At 44.0% G+C, this 21,180-nt stretch overlaps 1 protein-coding gene across 1 annotated transcript in view; it reads right to left on the bottom strand.

The window, feature by feature from the left end:
- The window catches only part of SHROOM3 (shroom family member 3), a 131,115-nt gene extending 121,042 nt beyond the window's left edge, over positions 1 to 10,073 (bottom strand). The window contains exon 1 of the mRNA XM_065634659.1: positions 9,909 to 10,073. Within this exon, the coding sequence (XP_065490731.1) occupies positions 9,909 to 10,073 (165 nt within the window). The remainder of the gene's footprint in view (positions 1 to 9,908) is intronic.
- Between the last annotated feature and the right edge of the window lie 11,107 nt (positions 10,074 to 21,180).

Genomic DNA, 21,180 nt, shown 5'->3' with positions numbered 1-21,180 from the left:
TATGTCCAAGTTTCCCATACAGTAGCACAGTCTCCCCAAAGACTTGCTGCATTTCATCACTGGCCACAGGTAAACCGAGACTAAGCACTTCCAGTTCTGTCTGATGTGTGCAGCGTGCTGCCCAAAGGACTGGACTGCATCTTAGGCTTAATGTAGGTCATGAAGAGAAGTCAGAGTGTGGTTGACTCCCTAGCTTTACTGAAAACACTGTAGCAAAAGAAAGTTATGATGTGCCAGGGAACAGGGATTTTTAGACATACTCCTTAGTGACCAGGTGAGGACGTAGGTGCTGTCTAGGAGGCCAACATCTGTTGCTAAATTAGAGACAGACGTGGGAAGAAGCACAAGGACTGCTTTTCTCCAAGTGTAAGAGAAGAACTGTCAATAAACTGCAAATAAGAAGTTTTCTGGGGGGACTGGGGACTGAGGAGAGCATGGCTGCGGGTGGCCCTGCTGCACAGCACGGAGGTGCAGGAGCCTGAGCCGCACGCAGTGCCAGGACTAGAGCAGGAGCGGGAACTGGGCCTGGCACTGGAAAACGTGGCTGCTTGGCGTGTTCAGGTGAGGAAAGGCGGGGATGGCTACCCCATTGGTGTCTGTGTCTGTCTTTCTCGGCTGATTGAAAGAGTGACTTGCTCCGATGAAGCTGTGATGGAAACCTAATCCCCTGCAACAATAGACCAGTGCTAAGAAACATCCCTGAGTCCAGCCAAGAGAGAAAGTGAGGACCCCTTCCAAAGGGCATTTCTTTCTACATGAGTCTCTTCTTGTGCCTTTCCTGCTCACTCACCTCCTGCCCTGCTCAGTTATTCCAGCATCAGTTTGCACGGACTGTTTGCAGAGACAGAACAACAACAGCGGCCTGCTTGGAAAGCCAGCAGAAACCTCTCAGCTTGAAATCAGAAATGTGCAGAAGCCCAAAAGAACAAAAATGTTTGGACTTGCCTCCCCAAAAGTGTTGTACTCATTGACTTGCAAGCAGGGGGAACGGCGGTAGTAATTTAACCTAGGGAAGAGTGCCAACAACTTATTTAATTGCAGAGCTTGTGCCAACACCACCACAATACAACTATTAATACAAGTCTGCGGTACAAGACTAATTCTACTAACCTTTTGCTGCTGCCTTACAGTCAGGTCAGTGGCGGCATCGCTTCTGCGCGGACACTGTTCACAAACACTGGCAAGTGTTTTTAAGCAAACACGAAATGAAGCAGGGCAGGGGGGAGCAGCGTGGGATCACTGGTAACATGAAGATTCCCCTCACAACTCTACCCCTTTCTGTCCAAATGTTTTGCATTTCTTTCTCCATTTCAAGCCTCTCTCTTGAAACTGGAAATGCCTCTTGCCATGTATTTGCTCCTGGAAAACAGCCAGATCTTTGGTCTGAATTCCACCAGCTCATTTCCCAGTTTCTATGAGACTGCAGTTGAGAAATGTGGATCTCTCTCAGTCCAGTGGCAAGGCTGGTCATCAGTCAATGTATAAAAACATGAGGTCTGATATCAGGCACCAATCCACTTTTCTAAAAGAATCATTCATTTAAATAATGCATATTTTTACAGAAAAATTAAAAAATAGCAAGAATGGATCCAGCACTTCTGCAAGTTTTCAAAGATACGATTATTCTGGCGATTATGTACACATCTTCAAATCCAACATTCAGTAACACATAAACTCCAAGCAACATAATTATATGAGATAGTAAAGTCACCAGTGCATTTGCAGACTCAGTCCTGCTTCACTCTTCAACCACCACCATATCTGGTTTTGGTTTTGTTTTGTTTTATATTTACATCTTGTGACTATCACAACTATAAATTCTGAATGCCCGGAAACAGATTTTTTTTATTACACTCATAAACAGAACAAAGGGGTTATAGTTTTCAACTGTGACCCGCTGGCACTGTCATGATAGAAAAAATAAATACTGAACGCAAGCTGAACAGAAAACCAAGAAACTTCTGTACGACTGTAGTTAACACCCCTTATCAGGAAGTCAGTAGTTCTCTATAGGTGTTAGGAATTTTTTGCAACATGTCACGGACCATACGCTCTTTCAGTTCTTCTGGAATAAACACCTCTCACCACGACGTGCGTCTTCTTTGGGGTCCCAGAAACCCTTCTGGCCTCCTTCCATCCTATTAAACTGTTCCCACTTTGCACTTTTTGAAAGGGAACTGTTTGCCAATTCTTTGGCAAATATTTCTGTAATACTTTTATCTCCACTTTGATGTGAATTAACATTTTACATTTATGCATGCCTTAAAAAGGAAAGAAGTAGTGAAAACTCTTTTAAGTAATGGCAAATGTGAAATTTGGCATATTTTCAAAAACTTGCCTTCAATAATAGCTGAAACGCCTCTAAAGTGCTAATAAAATCGGACCCTGCTGACAATACAAACCAATTCCCCGAAGACTTCAGCATCACACACTGTTCATCTCTAAGTGATGTTCAGAAAATGGCCCACTACTGATAATGGCTATTAAAAAGCACTATCTTCTATCTCCATCGGCTGCTCTTTGAAACATTTTAACTGCTGATATGGACAGAACAGAACTGCTTACAGCATCACTGCCGAATGTGGGACTGAGTCCCAAGAAGACATGGAGCTGTGACGTCTGTTGGCCAGACGCGTCGTTCAGCCGTGCATCGGGAAATCCCCATTCTGGAGCCAGAACAGGGAAGGGCTTTCAGGCCGGCAGATTAGCTGGAGGGGTCTGTGGGAACTGCAAAACATTGCACCTGCCTGAAAAACAGCACCAACTCAGCACAAGGCGTTTCCAGAGGGGAAAGTTAATATATGGGAGGAATGCACATAAATCCTGTTATTTCTTAATGGGATTTGGGAGCTTATTTCTCACCCTGTGCTTTGAAATGTATCCCACAGCCTATTCTGCTAAAGAATTTAAGCACAGTGACTTTCTTATCAGCAGGAATCATTCTTTGCTACGGTTTTAGGCGTTTTTTTGTGGGATTTTTTAATGCAAGTGTGAAAAATTAATATTATGCTTGAATACCAGTTAGGATGTTAACAAGCTGTGTCCTGGATAAGCTGTTCCTGTTGTCCTTTTCCTGATTCCAATCGACCAAGAAACCTGGAATCATTTATTTGTTTGTTTGGGTTTGATTGTTTTTGTTTGTGTTGTTTTTTTTTTTCAAGTTCACAGCAAAGAAACAAGAGTTGTGGAGATCGATTTAGGCAGTGTCTGGCTGCAAATGGGAAAAACAGAACTCTATTTCCAGCTCAGACATGGATGAACGTACACAAGCCCCCTCTTACTTAAAACTAACTTAAAACATCCAGGAAGACGTTTTTTCACCTGGAGAGCCAAGTGTGATACACAGATTTCCACTGGGGAAAACGTGTTCTGTTGTTCATGCTCAAACGCTCCAAGTCTACCCTCTCAGCTCTCAAGCAAGGGAGAGATTTGCCTCCTGGGCTGAGGGACAGCAACACACTGGAGGGTTTTCTGCCACGGCTCTCGAATGCTCTCTGCGGTCTTGAGATGGTGATCCACTCAGGGCTCTGGAAATACGCAAATAAGTGACAAAGATTTGTGGTTCAGCCGTCTATTTGCCAAGGCCTCTGGACATTTTTTCTTTGACTCTCAATGTTTGTTGGCAAGCAAATTACAGTTCAGCTCATTTTTACCTTCAGAGTTCCCTCCCAAACTCTGACCAGTTTATGCACAATAAGTTCATGCTGGATACATGCTCCACAGTTTTGAGCTTCATCAAAAGATCCTGAAGGCAAACACTGACGAAATTTGAGATGAGATTAGCTCAGCTCCAGTTCTATTACCGATGATGCTTTTTCTTCTTATGCCTTGAGCTCGCAAGAAGCGTGGGAAAGGTTGAATGCAGTGGAGCCTTTCACAAGCAATCATCTATTCTGCACAAACACCCATTTACAGAGCGCGTTCTCTGCTTCTCATTCTAGGGTCAGTATAAATCTCTAACTCTGGTTATATACCTGCTACAGCCAAGCAAACAGGGATACATGGCATATTTCTGTCTAATCTCTTCCATGTAAGCTAAAGCCAGGGCAAGATTTATGAAAGCTCCATTTATTGACCCTAAGGATTACATGTTGTTTTTAATCACACAGGATTCCTCTCTGTCCAAGAACCTGAGAAGAAAATATTTCCTCTGTCACACCTTTTTGTGACTTTGAAGGACATTACACTGCATATGGTCCTCTGTAACTCATGTGGTTGCAAGGCAGTAGAGGAGACCTGATCTTTCACATCAGCTATCTCTGGATTCGGACCAAAACTTTGCAGCTTGGGTTGATTTCTGGTAAGGAGGTAACTCTAAAGCATGACCAGTCAGCTGGAGACAGACACCTGCCGGTCACCCCCCCCTCTCCTTAGCATGGAGACATGACTTTTTTCAAGTGTAATTTCCTTCCACATGCATGTTCAGAAAAGTCACATCACTGAGCCACCTGTGCACCCTGGGACTCATCCATGCTGATCTCTGTTAACGAGGACAACCAAGGTGTGCCCAGCAGATGGGCTCATCGCAATGCCTCACAGACCAGCCGGCACTACCCCTTGGACAGCCCACTGCAGTTGGCAAAGCTCCCGGTGACTTTGCTGGTGAAGCAGCAATGCTCAGCAAGCCACTGCTCACATCACTCAGTCACTTTGTCTGCAACTGCCAATTCAGTGCTGTGGAAGTGAACAGAAGTCTTTTTGTGCTCGAGAACGATCGGCGGCCTAACGGAGGGGGCTGACAATAGGAGTCTTTTCAACAAGCGGCTCCCTAGCTTTAAGAAAAGGTAGACAATCCTGTTGCTTGTGCTGGCATCAGCAGGTTTTCGTGAGGCACTCATGCGAGCACTCAGAAACACGGAAGAGTGGTGAGGAATTGTCCCTCTGCTTTCTGAAACAACTACAGCATCAGTTCCCTTCTCCTTCTCTGAGAGCAAAGGGCTGCATCATCCAGATTCCTGCTTGCCTGGGATCAGGCGTCTGCCCTGTGTGCTGCCACAGTCTAGCGACAGGACTCAGATCCGCAGGCAAACGACTTCGCACAGTGTACCCCTCGGCTCATCAGCGGACAGAGCGCACCCTTCGCCAGTGCCCAACCTAAAACAAGTGCTGGGGGCAAGGAGAGGAAGAAATCATTTGTGCCAACCAGGCTGATTTGGTCCTTGAACTTTTTTCTACAACCCAGACCGGACGCTGGTCAGCGCAGATCTGTAATTCTTTCTCTCTCAGGAGCACCTTTTCTCCTGCCTTTGGACTGAGACCAAACACAAAGCAATTCCATTTTGGCTTAGTCCTGGACGAATTACTGCCTGCTTACTGTTCACTGACTGCTTTCCCTGGTGAACACAAGAAGTGAAAGAACAATGAACACACCAACTCTCCACACCAGTAAGCTGATACAGTTAAACAGTAAGAGCAGTACTCAGGCAATTCTTATGTACCATTCTTCTTCTATTCTTACACAAGAAAACACACATTTCTAAGGATCTGCCATATTATACACAACATCCATGTCTATGGCCCTAAGTGTAACCAGTACAGATGATGCTCTGCAAGAAGGACTGAGCATAACAAGCTGTTTACGGTTTTGAAACGGATCCTTTCATCAGCCCACTCACAGTATACTGGAAGATAAATAGTGAAAAGGGCTATTTTTTAAAAACATTAACAACATAGAGGCCTCAAGCTATCCTTCAGCAGCGAGGACAAAAAAAATTAGTCCATATCTAGCCAAAAAACAACAAGTGTGGAAACTTTGAGACAAAAAACCAATTACAAAAATCACAAAACAAGTCACCATGCCTCTGGCTCAGGTTCATGTCCTCATGCCCAGGCCAGTAAGCCTTTCGTGATTCTGCCAACTTCAGACAAGCGGCTCTAATGCGAGCATTGCAACCCTACAGAAAGATTAACAGTTTCTAAATTGCCATTTGTCACAGACAGGGATACGGGGAATGGATGCAAAGCAGCTTTGCCTGTCAGTGCATAAGATAATTTAATTTTGTTTATGGGGACTCTGGGCACTCGAATGGGGAGCGCAATTGGCTCCTGGTACCGATTTAATGGGAGAACACTGACTCGGAGTGCTTTGATCAGCGGCAGAGACAGGGATAAGTGTCTGGGGGCCAGCTGGGGGCCAGATCCATGGTTTCGGATGCTCACTGCTAACCAGTGACATTCTGCTGCTGATTAGGTACTGATTTTTGGATGTTCCCTTGAGGTGCCGTGGAAAAGGAAGGTGCAACTGACTAGTTTTTGCCCATTCTTCCTTTCCTTTCCAAAAATTCATGTTGGGAAAATTCCACAAAGCTTATTTATGATACTCCCCACGAGCTTGTGTTCAGGTGGTAGACCAGGAACACCACACAGCATCCTGAAGCGCACACCACAAGAACACCACGCACCATCCACAAGAGTGGAAATGTCACTACGAAAGCGGAAATGTCATCACAACGGTGGAAACGTCACCAGGAGGGTGGAACAGGCAGCTCCAGAAGCCAAGAGGAAGCTCCTTACCTTCCCAAGTTTACTAAGTGCTGCTCTAGGACAGTCAACACCCTGCATTTCCATTTTGGAAACACACTGCTAGGATTGCCACATTTCTTTTCATTCAAAATCAGTATGTTCTTTTTAATGTCCTATGCAGCCAGAATCATAATGTATTACGATTCTACGGCCTTCATGTGACAAGTTGTATATAGTCGGTCCAGAAACAAGATAGAACAAGTAAACTATAGAGGGAATGTCAAAGCAGTTTCCTGCGTGGAGAGGGGAAAACGTGGGTCGGATGTAATAAATTTGTTTATGGTCTGCCCTCGCCTTCAGCAAAACACATCATGAAGAGATCTATGTTGACTTAGCTGTCAGGAAACTGCTTCAGTGTAGGTTTGTCTTTCCACACAGTAAAAAAAGACCAGTTTTTGCATAAAAAGGTCATCTGTTTTAACTACCTAAATTCATGTTAGCTGCACTACCGACGTTTCTGACAAGTTGATTTAGACTGGGTTCCGTGATGTGCTGAGCTCCGTGGCCGACTCAGCAAAGCCTTACTAGGGTGTTGAACTGTGTGCCTGTCTGCGCACTGACCCGCACGCCCCCGAGAAACAGCCTGTCCTGTTGCACAGCAGCATTGCCAGGGATCTGCACTGCAAAGGGACTTCTGCTGAGAGACGGTGGACAGCTTCTTAAAAACTCTGGTAACCAGATCTCCCACACACCACCTTCTGCCAGCACAGAATAAGTCTGGTTTCTGCAACTCACACTCCCAACTGTTGTTCCCATTCCTTCTGGGTAATTTCTTGGCATGTTATTGGTGGAAAAATCTCTCTTTCCAAAGAACCGCACAGGGCTGCGAGAATCAGTATTTGTGCATCTGGGCCTTTTGTAAATTCGCTCATCCTGGTTTTTAAATTCTATCACAGTCTTTGGTCTGAAACTGAGACAGGCCAATACTTATAGGTCTCAAATTCGCACCAGTTCGTGATGTCTAGAAAGAACTATCACATTCAAACAGATCTGCTATTTGTCCAGGGTTCTATAACAATACAGCAATGTTACTTTGAGTGCTTTAAGTCATGTTGTAAGCTTTCATGGGTACCAGCTTAAGTATTTGCTGAAATCTGCATGTTTATTTACACTAAGGCTATTTAACACCACTCTGTCAATGCAAACAGACAGTTAAGAGGTCGTAAATATATTTGCTGAAGCAAAACAGAAATAAAACTCCTACCTTAATTCTGAATAATCGGAAATGAAAAACTGACACACGCTTTTCCCGATACTTACAGGTAACATTATTTGGAACTGTTTTTGGATCATTCCTAGTGCGTACCTGCACGAGCAGTGTGATCTTCATTGCTCCCTTCCACCCCAACCACTCCATGATTCTGCGAGTACTCTTGGGAGAGCACAGGAGAATTTAACCTCACACACGACTCAATCTATCACTTCCCACAGTTCCTCATTACTTCACAGCATACTCGGAAGAAGAATACTGAATTAGCTAAATGACTAACACGCAATTACTTCTGAAGAACGTACAGTGCATTCGAACACAAGAGGAAAGTGATAATTCCTCAGCTGAAGCTGGAAACCAGGAAACAGCTCTAGGTGCTGCATGAATTCAGAAAGCACAGCTTTCATGTGCAAGCTGTTCTTCAGCACGAGCAAAACAACCAAAACTGATAGCACAAACCAAGCAGTAGCTACAAGTGGAAAACAAAACCAACCCCCCCCCCCCCAATTTTGCAGTGCTGTTTCTCAGAGGCAGGCACAAGTCACACCACTCCCAGTGGCACTGTGCACACTCCAGGCGTGTTTGACATTATGGGGCCTGGTTGCTGTGGAAACCAAATCCCACAGATTAATTAATGTTCCGCAGCCAGAGCTGTCTCTCTTCCTCTCTGCCTCCCTGCTCCCAATTAAAAAAAAAAAAAAAAAAAGAGGAAGGTGATGCTTTTTACATCACAGAAGAATGCCCAAGCAGAAAGAAACGCTCTTTTTCCTCACAAATGTAGAACACTACCAGTAAAAGTGTTCCTGGCTGAAGTGTTAGTCCCTCAGCACCTGTGTTGTTCAGCACCTGGCTGAAGTGTTAGTCCCTCATGTTTATAGAGTGAAAACATCTAACACCATTTCAGTGAGGTCAGTTTTGCTTTATGTGGCTATGCCAAACTATCTCCAAGAATGTCCTGCAGGAAAGATGATTATGTGAAATTTCTATAATCCCTTCATGATGAAACAACTTTTATGGAAGTCTCTCCTTTTTACTTTCAGCATGTTGATGCGCTAATTACAAATCATTTATTTCGGTTCAACTTTTCAAGTGACTGACAGTCTTCATGTGACTGTTTGCACAGTGAGTTGCAGGATTTCAGTAACACTGATTTTCAGTATCAGCATTTTCTCTTAGCTGACATTGCTCTGACTCTTTGAACATCCCACATACGTCCCAGTTTTCATGAGGGCGTAGAATTAGACATAAGCACATCAATGCACCTAACAGCTTGCTATAGAAATGCATACTGTTAACAAGCAGAACGGATCAGACAGATGACACGGAAGAGAAATATGGTTAAGAGCCACACAGGTAAAATTTCAGAATTACCTAAATCCTATATTCCAAAAAGGTTTAGGGCCGTCGGTCAAACATGTTTTAGATATTAGTAGATTCAATTTGATGCTTTTGAACACGTGTCTTCTTCAGTATGGGAACCTTCAGGTACCTGGGTACTTCGAACAGCTCGGTTCTGATCAGAATGAGGAACTCTTTCTCCCATTTTTTTTCCCCTCTAAATATCTTTGTGAGTTACGCTACTAGCTGTGTGTTGGCACTTCTCAATCATGAATGATTAAAATAATAAAAATCTTGAAAATGTACCACACTTAATATTTAATAAGTAGAGAACACATAGAGTGAGAAAACTGATAACATAGCATAATCTACACTAAAAATATTCATTATTCTTCTGTTTCCCCACACACATTTCTAATTAGCCAATGTCATTTCATGTGACTTAAAGCACTTTCTTTTCTCTTCAGAAGAGGTGGCGATGGATTACTGAACACGCTCAGGTACGTTATGACTTCAGGACACAAGATCACCTCCTGAGAGTCCCTTATTGCCCCCATTCACAGCAGTGAAATAAATAGAGCCAATTTCTGCAAGCCAAGATACTTCCTGCGGGAGAAAACCCGCACTTTGGTAGTTCAACAACGCCGAGAGCTCTCATGTTGCTCAGATAGGCAGCTCCTGAGCAAACATACTGACTTCAAAAGGTGCTCAACAGTTTTCAAAACCAAGCCCAACACAATGTCAAACAGAACATTTCAGTGTTATTTTACAACTCTTGCCCTTTAAATCGGGCACCACTCCTCACTTGTTTGCATTTCATTAAAAATAAGAAAAATACCTTAGAGATGATTAATGGCTGCCCGTGCTCCAGCCCGCCCTGCAGCGCGAATCCCCACGGAGCGCCTCCTTGGAGCAGCGCCTCCAGGTAGATGTATCTTCCTTTCTGGGTAGCACTGGACTCTGGAGATGATATGCTGCTGTTAATATTGTCCAACATCCTCATCTGTCCTATCACATACTCAAATACAAAACCCACTCAGGCAGTCACAGAATAACCAAGTTGCAAACTGAACTCCTCAGAAGCCCCCACAGCTCATTAGTGAACACGTGAAACGAGACGAGCCTGAGAAGGAAAACTTTTCTTCAGAGCTGGAGTCCAAGGTGATGGGTTAAAAACGTTTCCCACCAACATTTCAGCACGTTGTTTCTCCTTCAGAATTGTGACGTTCTATTGTTGTTTCAGCACTGTGCTTTCCCCATTCCCAGCTATTCTGGGCATGATAGCTTTATAAAAATTTATCTTCCTGTCCTTGATATATCAAACTTCTGCTTTTAAAGATGTAGGCAAAAAAAAGAAAATAAAATGTTCATAGATTTAAAAGCCCCTGGGCAGCAACTTGCCAAAATCCGAGTGAATGCTTCATTTGTGATTGATTATTGGTCTTTTCTTCCTTTCTGCATGCAATTTACCATTACAATGGCCTTTTTGCCTCAGCCCACTGCACTAAAAGAATGGAAGCGTCTTCTCCCTCTCACACTCTCAGTTAGTCTGTCCACTTACTTCACAATTTTCGGACTTGTCAAAAAAACAAAAAACCAAAAAACCGGGGGAGGAGGAGAGAGAAAGTCCGTTCCTAAAACTATTTAGAGGGGTTTAAAATGTGAAATAACTCCATACTTTGGATTAAAAAGCACAGAAAAAGTCTATCAGGAAAAGCAGAGAAGCAGGTGAAATTAATCCTTTGGAAAAAATGTTAAGACGATAGCCAAGCTCTTTGCATTCCCTGTGCTCTCCCCGCTGATCTGCCAAAGCGGCAGCAGCTACCACTGCTATGAGAGAGCGTGAGGAAGTGAGAGAGAGAGAGAGAGGTGGATTAAGGCAAATAAGGCAGTGCTGCCCCGTTGTGCACATCACGCAATTAGAAAATGCAGTGTGCGAAAGCTGGGGCTCACCCTTTTATCCTGCCCCCGGAAACCACCATCTTTCTATTGTCCTTGCCAAGGAATTGTAACAATCCAAACTGCCAGTTGCTGGAAACACAATGGACCTGTTCCAAACCAGCACAGTGGAGCGCTGCTAATGATTCCGCTTTCATAAAGTGCTTTTCCTCTGCATGGAGCCTACCAGCTTCCCTGAACATATTTCTTTCTCCCATTTCCATTGTCATAAAAAGGCAACACTATTCCAGTATATGGAATAGGAAGCAACAGTAAGAACTTAGGATACTTTTATGAATGCAGGCAGTCACCAATGATGATGTAGAATTTACCAATGTGAGTGCAGTTGTTCTTGCACATATGCACACAGGCTTAGACATTTGACTCATCATTTTAAAAGCTCTTCACTGTACTCCTAGCAGAAATCACTGAGATGTTCAAGAAATGTTCTGGTTTGTATCTGCCCTTGAACAGGATGACAGAAGGTAGCCCACAGACCACTGCTCTTCCTGCTTGTGTAGCCAAGCAAACCAACAGTAGTGTCTGTGCCTGTGAGGTGCCTGCACTTTTGATCTCATAGTGCCTGGGACGTGCGTTATTTCTCCTTTGGGCTTTGAAGGCAATGAAGATCTTGTGTTAACAAACCCACAATGAACTGTGGGAGAAAAACTTTGAAGCTGTGACTCTAAAACCAGAAATCTTTGCATTTCTTCATGCCATTCATGCTGCCCCTTCAATGCTAGTTTCCCTACAGCCTCCTATCTGCCCCATGTGTCCCAGCTCTCATTCTCAACAGCCACAAGAAGGAATGCAGAAAAGAGGCCCCTCCCTTTATTTTTCATGGAAGATGATCCTCAATCCTTGCTCGTACTGAGCTTTGTTCCCTCTGCTTCCCTCCCAGGGGCTGAGTTTTCATTTGCTTCACACCCTGGGTCAGGCTCACAGCTTGCTTTTATCCAGAACTCACCCTTCAGCCTGCCTCAAATCAGATTTCTGTAGTTTTACACTCCTAGTATTTCACTGTAAAACCCTCATTCCAAGTCACCACAAAGAGCAATTCATTTCTGTCCCTCCACAGGCCTTCTAGAGACAGGCTAAGGCTCCAGGACCTGTCTCTTGGGGCCACATATCCCCTATCCGGAGCTATCAGGGCTGTTTAAGACTGCAAGAACGTGCCAGTCTGTTAAAAAGCCAAGGTACTTCTTTGCATTATAGCAATTTCCAACACTAAATACTAAACCTCATGTCTGCAGACATCAGAATTTCAGCAACGGCTTTGGTTCCCAGGGTACCTACAATGGCTGATGATTAACTGTGATCAACATAAGTTCTGAGGTCCAGTTTTTCTTCTGCTTCAGTGCTGCAATTTACTTCGAGTGCTGAATCCAACACCTTTTTCCCCAATAACTCCATCAAATTTGTCATCGTCGCAAGCATGGCATTTTTTCACCCCTACCACCTCCAGATTTGCTAGTCCATCACATTGCTAAGCCAGCTCTGAAAAGGTCTACACACAGGTGCTTTGCACATACCAGAGACCCAAGAACAGCTAAGGAAAAACATTAGATCAATCACCCAAATGGGCTGCCAGATACTGTGCTGCTTTCTCAGCAGGCTTTTATTGTACACAGGAGTTAAAAATCAGTCAGGTGCTGACAGAATGAAGTTTCTGTCTATGCCATCCTCACGATGCCAACCTCTTGGCGACGCCCACAGAAACCAAAGGATTTTTGGAACCCTAGAGACAGCACCAACTCCGGCCCACACACGGGGGATTGAACTTCCTGCCAGACACAATGCAAACACAATCAGTGCAAGATAAATTAATAACATACAGCAACTGTTGATTAAGAAAGTGGGATTAACAACATGCATTGCTGTGCTTTACCTGAAAACTAAATATTCTGAGAAATAGGTTTCCATGCTCAATACAGCTAAAGCAATATTCGCTATTCATCTTCACATAAACATTTAAAATTATTAAACACACACCTTTTCTTTTCCTCACCTTGACTCTGGCAAGCACCTCAAATAACACAAGTATCTCAGCAGCGTGTGCTACAAGAAAGGAATTCTGGTGCGAGGAGTTCCTGTCGGAACAGGGTTGCGATACTCTGTGTGGGGAGCGATAGAAGAGACCTGGCTTCAGAATAGTGCTGCCCACACAGAAAAATACACTTGCATTAAAATTTTGCAGGCTTTCAGTAGAAGAGGAAATAAATTTTGGACAGAGTAATGTCAGAACCCTTTCCCTCAATTGCCAAGTACTACACTGCTAAAGCAGGCGAAATTGCCATTGATTTCATTTTTCAGATGTCACAATCAAACCCCACATTTATAATCAGTAAAGGCACTGACTCCTTGCTGGTGGCTGCTCTGATTTTTTCCTAAATTCCTTCAAATATCCAAAGTTTCTTTTGTAAATGTAGAAGTTCATCAAAGCAACACTGCCCCCACCTGCTGGTTTTCAGCTAACACAGTTTTTTAAACAGCTATCACATCTCGGATTGTCCTGATTTAAATGTGACATTTCAGAAATAGTTAACATGCATTTACTATGCTTTTCCCTTTCAGAAAGGAAGCGCAATCTTTCCTAAGTAGTCAGAGTGGTGTTATTGATCTTACCTGAGTCCCTGAGCTCACAAGTCATCAGGTCAGATGAAAGGTAAACCTAGAAATCAAAGAAAGGAAATTCAGCTCCTAAATTTTGTACACATCTGTTACTGCCTTTCTTGACTGAGGAATTAAACATTATGCGTAGTTCAAATCTACCTTCTGTTTATTTATATCCTCTAAGCTCAGAGGAAGCAAATTCACAACTTAACTCTAAAAAGAAGTTTTATAAAATACAGCAGCCCTCATCTGTACAGAAGGGACTTGTGAGGAGAAGTAACATACCAAAACAGCTCAGAGTTGGACCTCAGAAGAGCAAAAGTGCAACTGATCACCGAATATGTTGCATTTGGCAGAAAACTGTCATTACAAACAGGTTGACAAAAAGTTCAGGATGAGCTGCCTCATTCTCAAGTTCTTGTTTTACTCCAGTGGAGCTCACTTGGCTTCACAGGAGTGAGTCTGTAAAGGAGAAAGGGCCCAACGTCATTTTTCAAGCATAAAACACCTTTGATTTCTTCAGTAAATTAATTTCCAGCTTTTTCATGCAAAGGAGTGAACAAATACAGCAAGAGGCTTTTCAATGTTCGTAAAGTGCACAGTGCATGGCCACATATCACGGGAGGGGATGTCCATGGAAGTTTTGTGGTGAACAGAGAGGGTAAAGCAGAGACCTGCCCTTGGCAGAGGCCTTTCTAGAACCTTTCCTAGAGGTGGGAGCCGAGGGTCTTGGTGCACCCAAACCACCAGGACCGTGTGCAAGCCCCTGGTGTTACAGAGCAATCTTCTGTATTTCTAGTTGTGCACAAACCACTTCAGAGCGAGTAAAAGGCTTGCAACAGCCCTGTTCAAAAGAATTCATATTTTAAATTAGCAAGGTAGACAAAAAGGGGTAGAAATGTGGGTCTTCATACCTTTCAGAGATACAGAGGGAACAGGTGACTTGCTCATGGTCATACATGAAGTATAAAAAGGCTGAAAACTTGAAGTAGTGCTGCTTTTTCCTAGCTTAGTGGTATTATCGCAGAACAACTTATGTTTTTCTTCCAGACACAGCTCTGTAAAAGCTGAAGAGCTTCAGGAATCTTCAGTAATAATACACGGCCTTCAAGCGCCAGCGGTCGTCCTAGCTTCTTCCTTTCCCACAGAGTCCTGAAGCCGTTCTAAATCTGCTGAAGGACAGAAAAAAACCACAAGTATCAAAAGACACAACCCTCCTGAATCAGCCCAGCCTCCCTTAAGAAGTGAATCATTCCTTCTTGCGGTAACAACTCTCCTGAGGGTTTATTATTATTGAAAAAATAGAAACAAGTAAATAGAAAATATAGCTTTTCTACATTTAGCTCCAGTCAGCCTGAGCCAACTGTAACATATCCATCCATTCAACTCTGTAAAACATCAGTCTTGCATCAAAAAGAATAAATTACAGGAAGGAGCACATATTAAGACTCTGTATGGCCTCAAATCAACTACCAATGTTCAGATTTATTTTTCTACATGGGGAAGCTCTGCTCAGATTACAGGCTGGATTTGAGTCCATCTTCCTTCCAGGCCACAGAATAAGCCTGCTTTTCTGGACAGGCCTGAGGTAAAATAGGGAAAACCAGAGAGGGCAAGGAAAAGACAGAGATCTGAAAGTGCAAAAAAAACCCTGAGAAACACAAGTGAGCTGCAAAATCCATGAATCTGCATCCTTTTTGTGTTGGAAAAGGCACTTGTCTTTGAAGACAGAAAAGAAAGAATTTTCTTAGGTGAACAAAAGCCTCTCCAGACTACACAGCCTCCGGTACAGAATAGCTCAGGGTCCCTCAGTGACTCAGAGCAAACTGGAAAGCAACAAGTCCAGGTGAGGAACAGATCTGTCTCTCTAAGGAGAGCACAAGTGCTGTCACAACTGAAGGAGGGGAGTTCAGGGTATCTGAATTCAGAATTACAGATTTTTCTCTCCACATCTGAATTTTCACCTGTCTGATGTAACACATACGAAACAGAGAATCACCCTGCTGAAACAAGACTTCAAATCAGGAACCAGGAACCAAAGAGTCATCACAATACAAAATAAACTTACAACATATAGGTGGCTGTTCTACAAGCATTAGAACTGCAACAGCATTGAGGCCCCTTTGGCAATAACAATCCCTGATTTTCTTTATATTACCATAAGCCCTTCCAGAGAAACAGACCATTTTGCACTCCGAATGGAATAACTTATCAAGATTCACAAAAGCACGGACATCACAGATCAATTCTCATTCTAACACTAAATTAATAAAAGATTCCATGATTACCCGGAATTATCCAGCACTATGATGCAACAGCTAAAGGGGCTTCCCTTGCTGAGACTCAGCTACACAATTGAAAAAAAAGAGGGAAGCATAAAATGCTCAGGGCTGCCATCACCTCATTTAATTGAACAATTATGTAGCATTTATCTCTCTCTTTGCAGGCTGTGTACAGCATCAGACAGCTTTTAGATATACCCATCTGCAGAGATCAGCAGTTTCTGTGCCGAGCTGTTTCTCGCTACTGTTTCTAGCAAGATGGATTACAGCTGGAATCACCTGAGGCGCAATGGTGAAAGGTTCTTATTGTAAGTCTGGACATCACAGCAAGCTGGGATAATGCAGCCCTGTGTCTGAGCTCATCCTGTAAAGAGCAGGGTCAATTCTGTAGACATTTATGTTTGTTATGTGCCATATGAAGAAACACAGCAGATTCAGACAGATAAATTTCCCGGGAGTTTTCCCTGCAAAAATACGATCATTATTTAACAGTGAAAGCAGTTATTAATGCCTTTAACCAAACTTCAGATGGTTGACGGGATGGTCCAGGTATTTTAGAAGCAGAACCTCTGCTGGTTTAAATGACTCCATGACCTTTCTCTGAAGCTATATCCCCCCCTGCACAGCTCATAGTCCTTTCTGTGGGAAGAACAGATTATTTTAAATCAACGATTTTATATTTGCATCTTGCTGGCAAACCTGACATGATTCTTAGATGATTTTTTTTTTTTCTTCCCAGAGATATTCCCAAAATAGGAGAAAAATTTTTCAGGAATTACATCCTCAAAGGATTACTCTGTTCCAAGGGTGCAACTGGTGTTTTAGGGTGGCGGGGAGAGCAGCAGAGAGCCCGCGGTGCTCAGCCCTGGACTGCCAGACAAAAAAAGGCACCTGTTGCCAGGAGAGATAACTAACGCCCCGCAGCAAGCGCCCAGCCGCGGCCCCGACGGGGGAAAAGCGATCAAGTTCCCCGCTGAAGCCAGAGCACTTTGAGTGCCACTTTGCCGAGCAATCCCAGCCCTGGATGCGGCGGTTCGGGCTCCCCCCGCCCACGGCCAGCCCCACAGGAGGGGCTGGTTGCCAAGGCTACCGAGTGGGGCTGAAGGGCGAGGGGAAGGTGCGGGTGGCTCCAGCAGCTCCGGAGGGCTCGGGGGCTGGATGCCCAGCTAAAGCAGGGGCGACTGCGAGGTGAGCGGTGTCCCCTCTTGTCCCAGCCCCAGAGCCCCGGTGCACCCCACAAACCACAGCAGAAACCAGTCTCGGCCGTGTCTGTCAGAGGTAGGTGCAACCCGCCCCACGGAGGAGTTTTTGTGCTTTGTTAACACCTCAGACTGTTTAAACATTGAAATCTGGCTTCAGGGTGTTGTGCAGAATATTTACCTATAAACTCCTTGGCCTCTTTTCTCTGTTGATAGAACAGTGCTGCCTCTTTTTCCAAGTAGTGTGATAGAAAATCCTCTTGTCCTCAAGCTGTTTTCCATCCTCCGTGTGTGTTTTTGCTGTTGATGCACTGACGATTCTGGAGCGCGGTGCAGCTGGGAGTGCAGACCAGAGCTGTTTCCAGCAGGTTAATGTCACTTTTCTTCCCTCAGCCTGGAGTAGTCCACATAAAACCACTTTTCTTCATCTTTGGGTTTGTCTTTTAGCACTAAGTGAATGGTTTGCTTCTTTTGTAAATTAAAACGGCATGTTCTCTGCTGAGGAATGGTTATGTAGTTTTCTTCTTAGTCAGGTATGGAAATATATTAACATATCTGTCTGCCTTCTGAGTTTGCTCTGCCTTAAGGTTTCCAGCTCTCCTATGAGTTTCTTTTGGGCCCAATTCATACACCTGTTTCTGGAGCCTCGCAACACGGGCTATCTGGTATAAGCTGTTGGCTGCTACTTTGAATAAGCTGAAAAGAGGGACAGTCAGTTGACACCTGTGTGTTCACTCCTGAAATCAAGACCCAAAATTGGACTGTCAGACACATTATTGTCTTTGTTGAAGTAGTTATCCTCTTGTGACTCTGGTCCCACTCTCTGAGTATTGAAAATACCTTGAAGAATTCAAAACTATTTCATCTCTGGAGGGATTGGTATAAGAACCTTTTGATATTACTTCTTCACTGGATTTTTGGGGAGAGTGTTTCGACCCTCTGGCCTTCTCTGTGGCAGAAGGAAACCCTCCTCACCCCAACTTCTGGCTCTCGTGGTCACCCCTGAAACGTGCTGCCGTGCTGGCCAAATCCCTTGAGGAAAGTGGCCCAAGCCCTGCCCCGTTTCGCTCTAGGAGAGGGTTTTTCCCTGCAGCCGCAGCGGCCATTTTGCGGCGGGGGGCGCCGCGCCCCGCAGGACGCGGGGATGGCGGCGCCGCGGCTGCCCGGCCCTGCCCGCCCCGCCGGAGCTGCCCCGGGGCCGCGCCGTTACCTTGTGCGAGCCGCGGTAAGGTCTGAAGCTCGTCCGAGCGGGGGCGCGGAGGATTTATAGAGGCAGGAGGAGTTTAGGGCCAGCCCGGCCAGGGCGCCCCCCGCTTCCCGCCGCGGGCGGGCGGCAGCCTGCGGCCCGCCGCCATCTTGCCGCACGACAATGCGACGGGCGGGGGTGGCAGGGCCCGGCGCCGTCCGCGAAAAATGGCCCTGGCACCGTGCCGCGCTTGTAGGGGCCGCTGTGGGAGGGCGGGAGACACTTTTCACACTGAGGAGGTATTTCTGGTACTCAACGTTGGGGTGTGGGACAAAGGGCTCTTCCGGTTAGGTGCCCTCAGGAAGCACCTAAGGGGGTGTTCCTCACTATACCCATTTGGCTAAAAATTTCGAATTATCCGTAATGTGGAAACTGCTACTGCAGCTACCTCTGACTTACAGTGTAGTCCCATGTCTTCCAGAGGACCAGTCACCTAAGAAAATCCAAATAATGCAAATAAAGTTCCATCAAATACCATCCTGCTCAAAGCTACACCTAAGTAATAAATTTTCCTTCTTTTTTTTTTGTTTTTTGGGGTTTTTTTTGTCTTGAGGAGTAAATTCACAGACATGTCCCCCAGGGCTTACTAATAGCAATAACACTCCCAAAATTCAAGATGTACAACTCTAAATGTTCCGTCCTTGGACTTGCCCCTGACTTAAGTTTCTCTTTTCTTTTGGGCGTACCCCCAAAAGCACTTCTGTGAGGAAAAAGTCCATTTGGCTTTAATCAAACCGATTGGGATTAAAAAAAAAAATTATAGATGGGAGGAAGGCAGATGTTTATAGAAGCCTCATCTTCGGTGTTTCCTGTAGAAAAATTCTGTACCTGGAAACAGTGTAGGAAAGTGGTAGTGTATGTGATTTGCTACTTAATTGTTGAAAAATTTAACAGGAGATGCTGACAAAGTACTTCTAACGGCCTGCATCTCTGTTCATCCAGGCAGAACAAAGCCTAAGACTTTACAAAAGAGAAACTCTCTCCCTCAATGTCCTTAAATTCCTCCTGCAGTAATAAAATTAGATGAACAAAATTCATTTTTTATGATTTAAAGTCGATTCTTAATATATGAAAAAATACAGATCTTTTTCTTTGCCGGTGCTGTTACAATGATCAAAAATACTCAGGAATTAAGGTAGTACACAGATTTTGTTTGTTATTAGAGAAATTCCAGTACCTGCTATCTGCCATTACAGTAAACAGCTCACTCACTGGAAATGGAAGCCAGCAGATTCCAAAGGTCTAATCTTTTATACTAATGCAACAGAAAAGATGTGAACACAAAATTTAAGGATTTGGGTGCCCAAGTCACTCTACAGAGAATTACACCGATAATTGTAAATTATGTGTCACCATAATAGCTTCATTTCTCTCCACAGTGGAATGAGTTCTTGCTGGGAATGGGATTTCCGCACAAATATCAGGATATATTGTGGCCCTTTGATAATTAATTTTCTGGGGCCCAGGGTTCTACTTGTTATTCAATTCAGAATCATTCAGCATTGGAAAAGTGGTACTTGTGAAATTCATTGTGAATATTCCCCATCCCCTTGCTGACCTCTGTCCTCCAAAAGTGGTGCTCAAATTTAGTTATTTGGCTATGCAGTTGTGTATCTACTGTTTGAAAGTTTCTCCCAAAGAAGGATCTTTAATGAATTTGAGGATTAATGGCCAGCTGAGAAGAATGGGGATAGTGTTTTCCTTTCTAAAACTTTGATTTACTGGTTCACTGTGATGGATCAAACTGAAGTGTCTTCTCAGCACTGTGCCGATTCCTACAGCGTGTAGTGGCAAACGCACAGAAAAATGGATGGGAAAAAGTGGTATTTTCCTTAATATACCTCAGTTTCTCAGTGTCGGGCACTCGAAATGTAAAAACTTGCTGAATCTGAAGTTCTGTCCCACCTGTCAAGTTTATTAGCCTTGGGGATTTTTCTAGTAATTCATTTAACATGTTTACACTTTCAGGTTATACTCAGCAATGACAGGGCAGCATTGATAGAACCTCCACCTTTGCCTGTAGCTCGTGCCCCTCCTTCCAAATTTCAGGGTGACAGTCTCCTCAGAATGCTGTTCGGTGTGTTTTCAGCTCTGTTTGTGTCCATGCCCTCTAATCTTTTTTTATCAGTAATATTAGAGAGTGAAAATCCAAGTTTCTCAGGATGCATTAATACAAATGCAGAGGCGGCACAAGTGCTGTGCACAGACACAGGGACTTGTTGCATTGCGGGGGAAAAAAAAGTGCATGGAGAGAAATCAACTGTGCGTGTGGTAATTGGGTCATTTGTGAATGTCACAGTCCTGCTGTGCACACACAACAGCGCTTACACCAAATGACACGGTGCTGCTCTCCTCGCTGATCTCATATTCCTCCCTCACTTGTAGACTTGCTGCTTGGAATATTTTTTCCATGATTGCAGATTCCTCTTTGTCGCTCAACTACTTTTTCTTCATGTTTCCTCTTAGCTTTCCTATATTTACTGCTTATAGGTGAACTGCCCAAACTTGCCTATTACTGTCACTAAGACTGGATTTATTTCTCTTTTGGTTAGAAAAATTCCTTTTGCCCTTTTTTTCCATGGTCTACTTTTTCAGCACATGCATGTTCTCCCCCTTGCCCCTGCAATGTAGGGAATGATCTGTTTCCTGATCAAGTCCAATAAAATAAGATGATGTGAATCTGCACAGGTTTCCTTTTGCCTGTGCTCAAGGTTTTAACAGACACTTCTCTGATTCTACAAGTTTTCTGAGATGTTTCTTGTTATGCCTGTAAATGAAGTATTTGACAGATTTCTATGGGTTTGACCCATTGTCGATAAGGTAGTATTTTAC

The sequence above is a fragment of the Caloenas nicobarica genome, chromosome 4 (assembly GCF_036013445.1).
Source record: "Caloenas nicobarica isolate bCalNic1 chromosome 4, bCalNic1.hap1, whole genome shotgun sequence".
Classification (NCBI taxonomy): domain Eukaryota; kingdom Metazoa; phylum Chordata; class Aves; order Columbiformes; family Columbidae; genus Caloenas; species Caloenas nicobarica.
The sequence above is the reverse complement of the archived record's forward strand: the minus strand, read 5'-3'. Positions and strand labels throughout refer to the sequence as shown.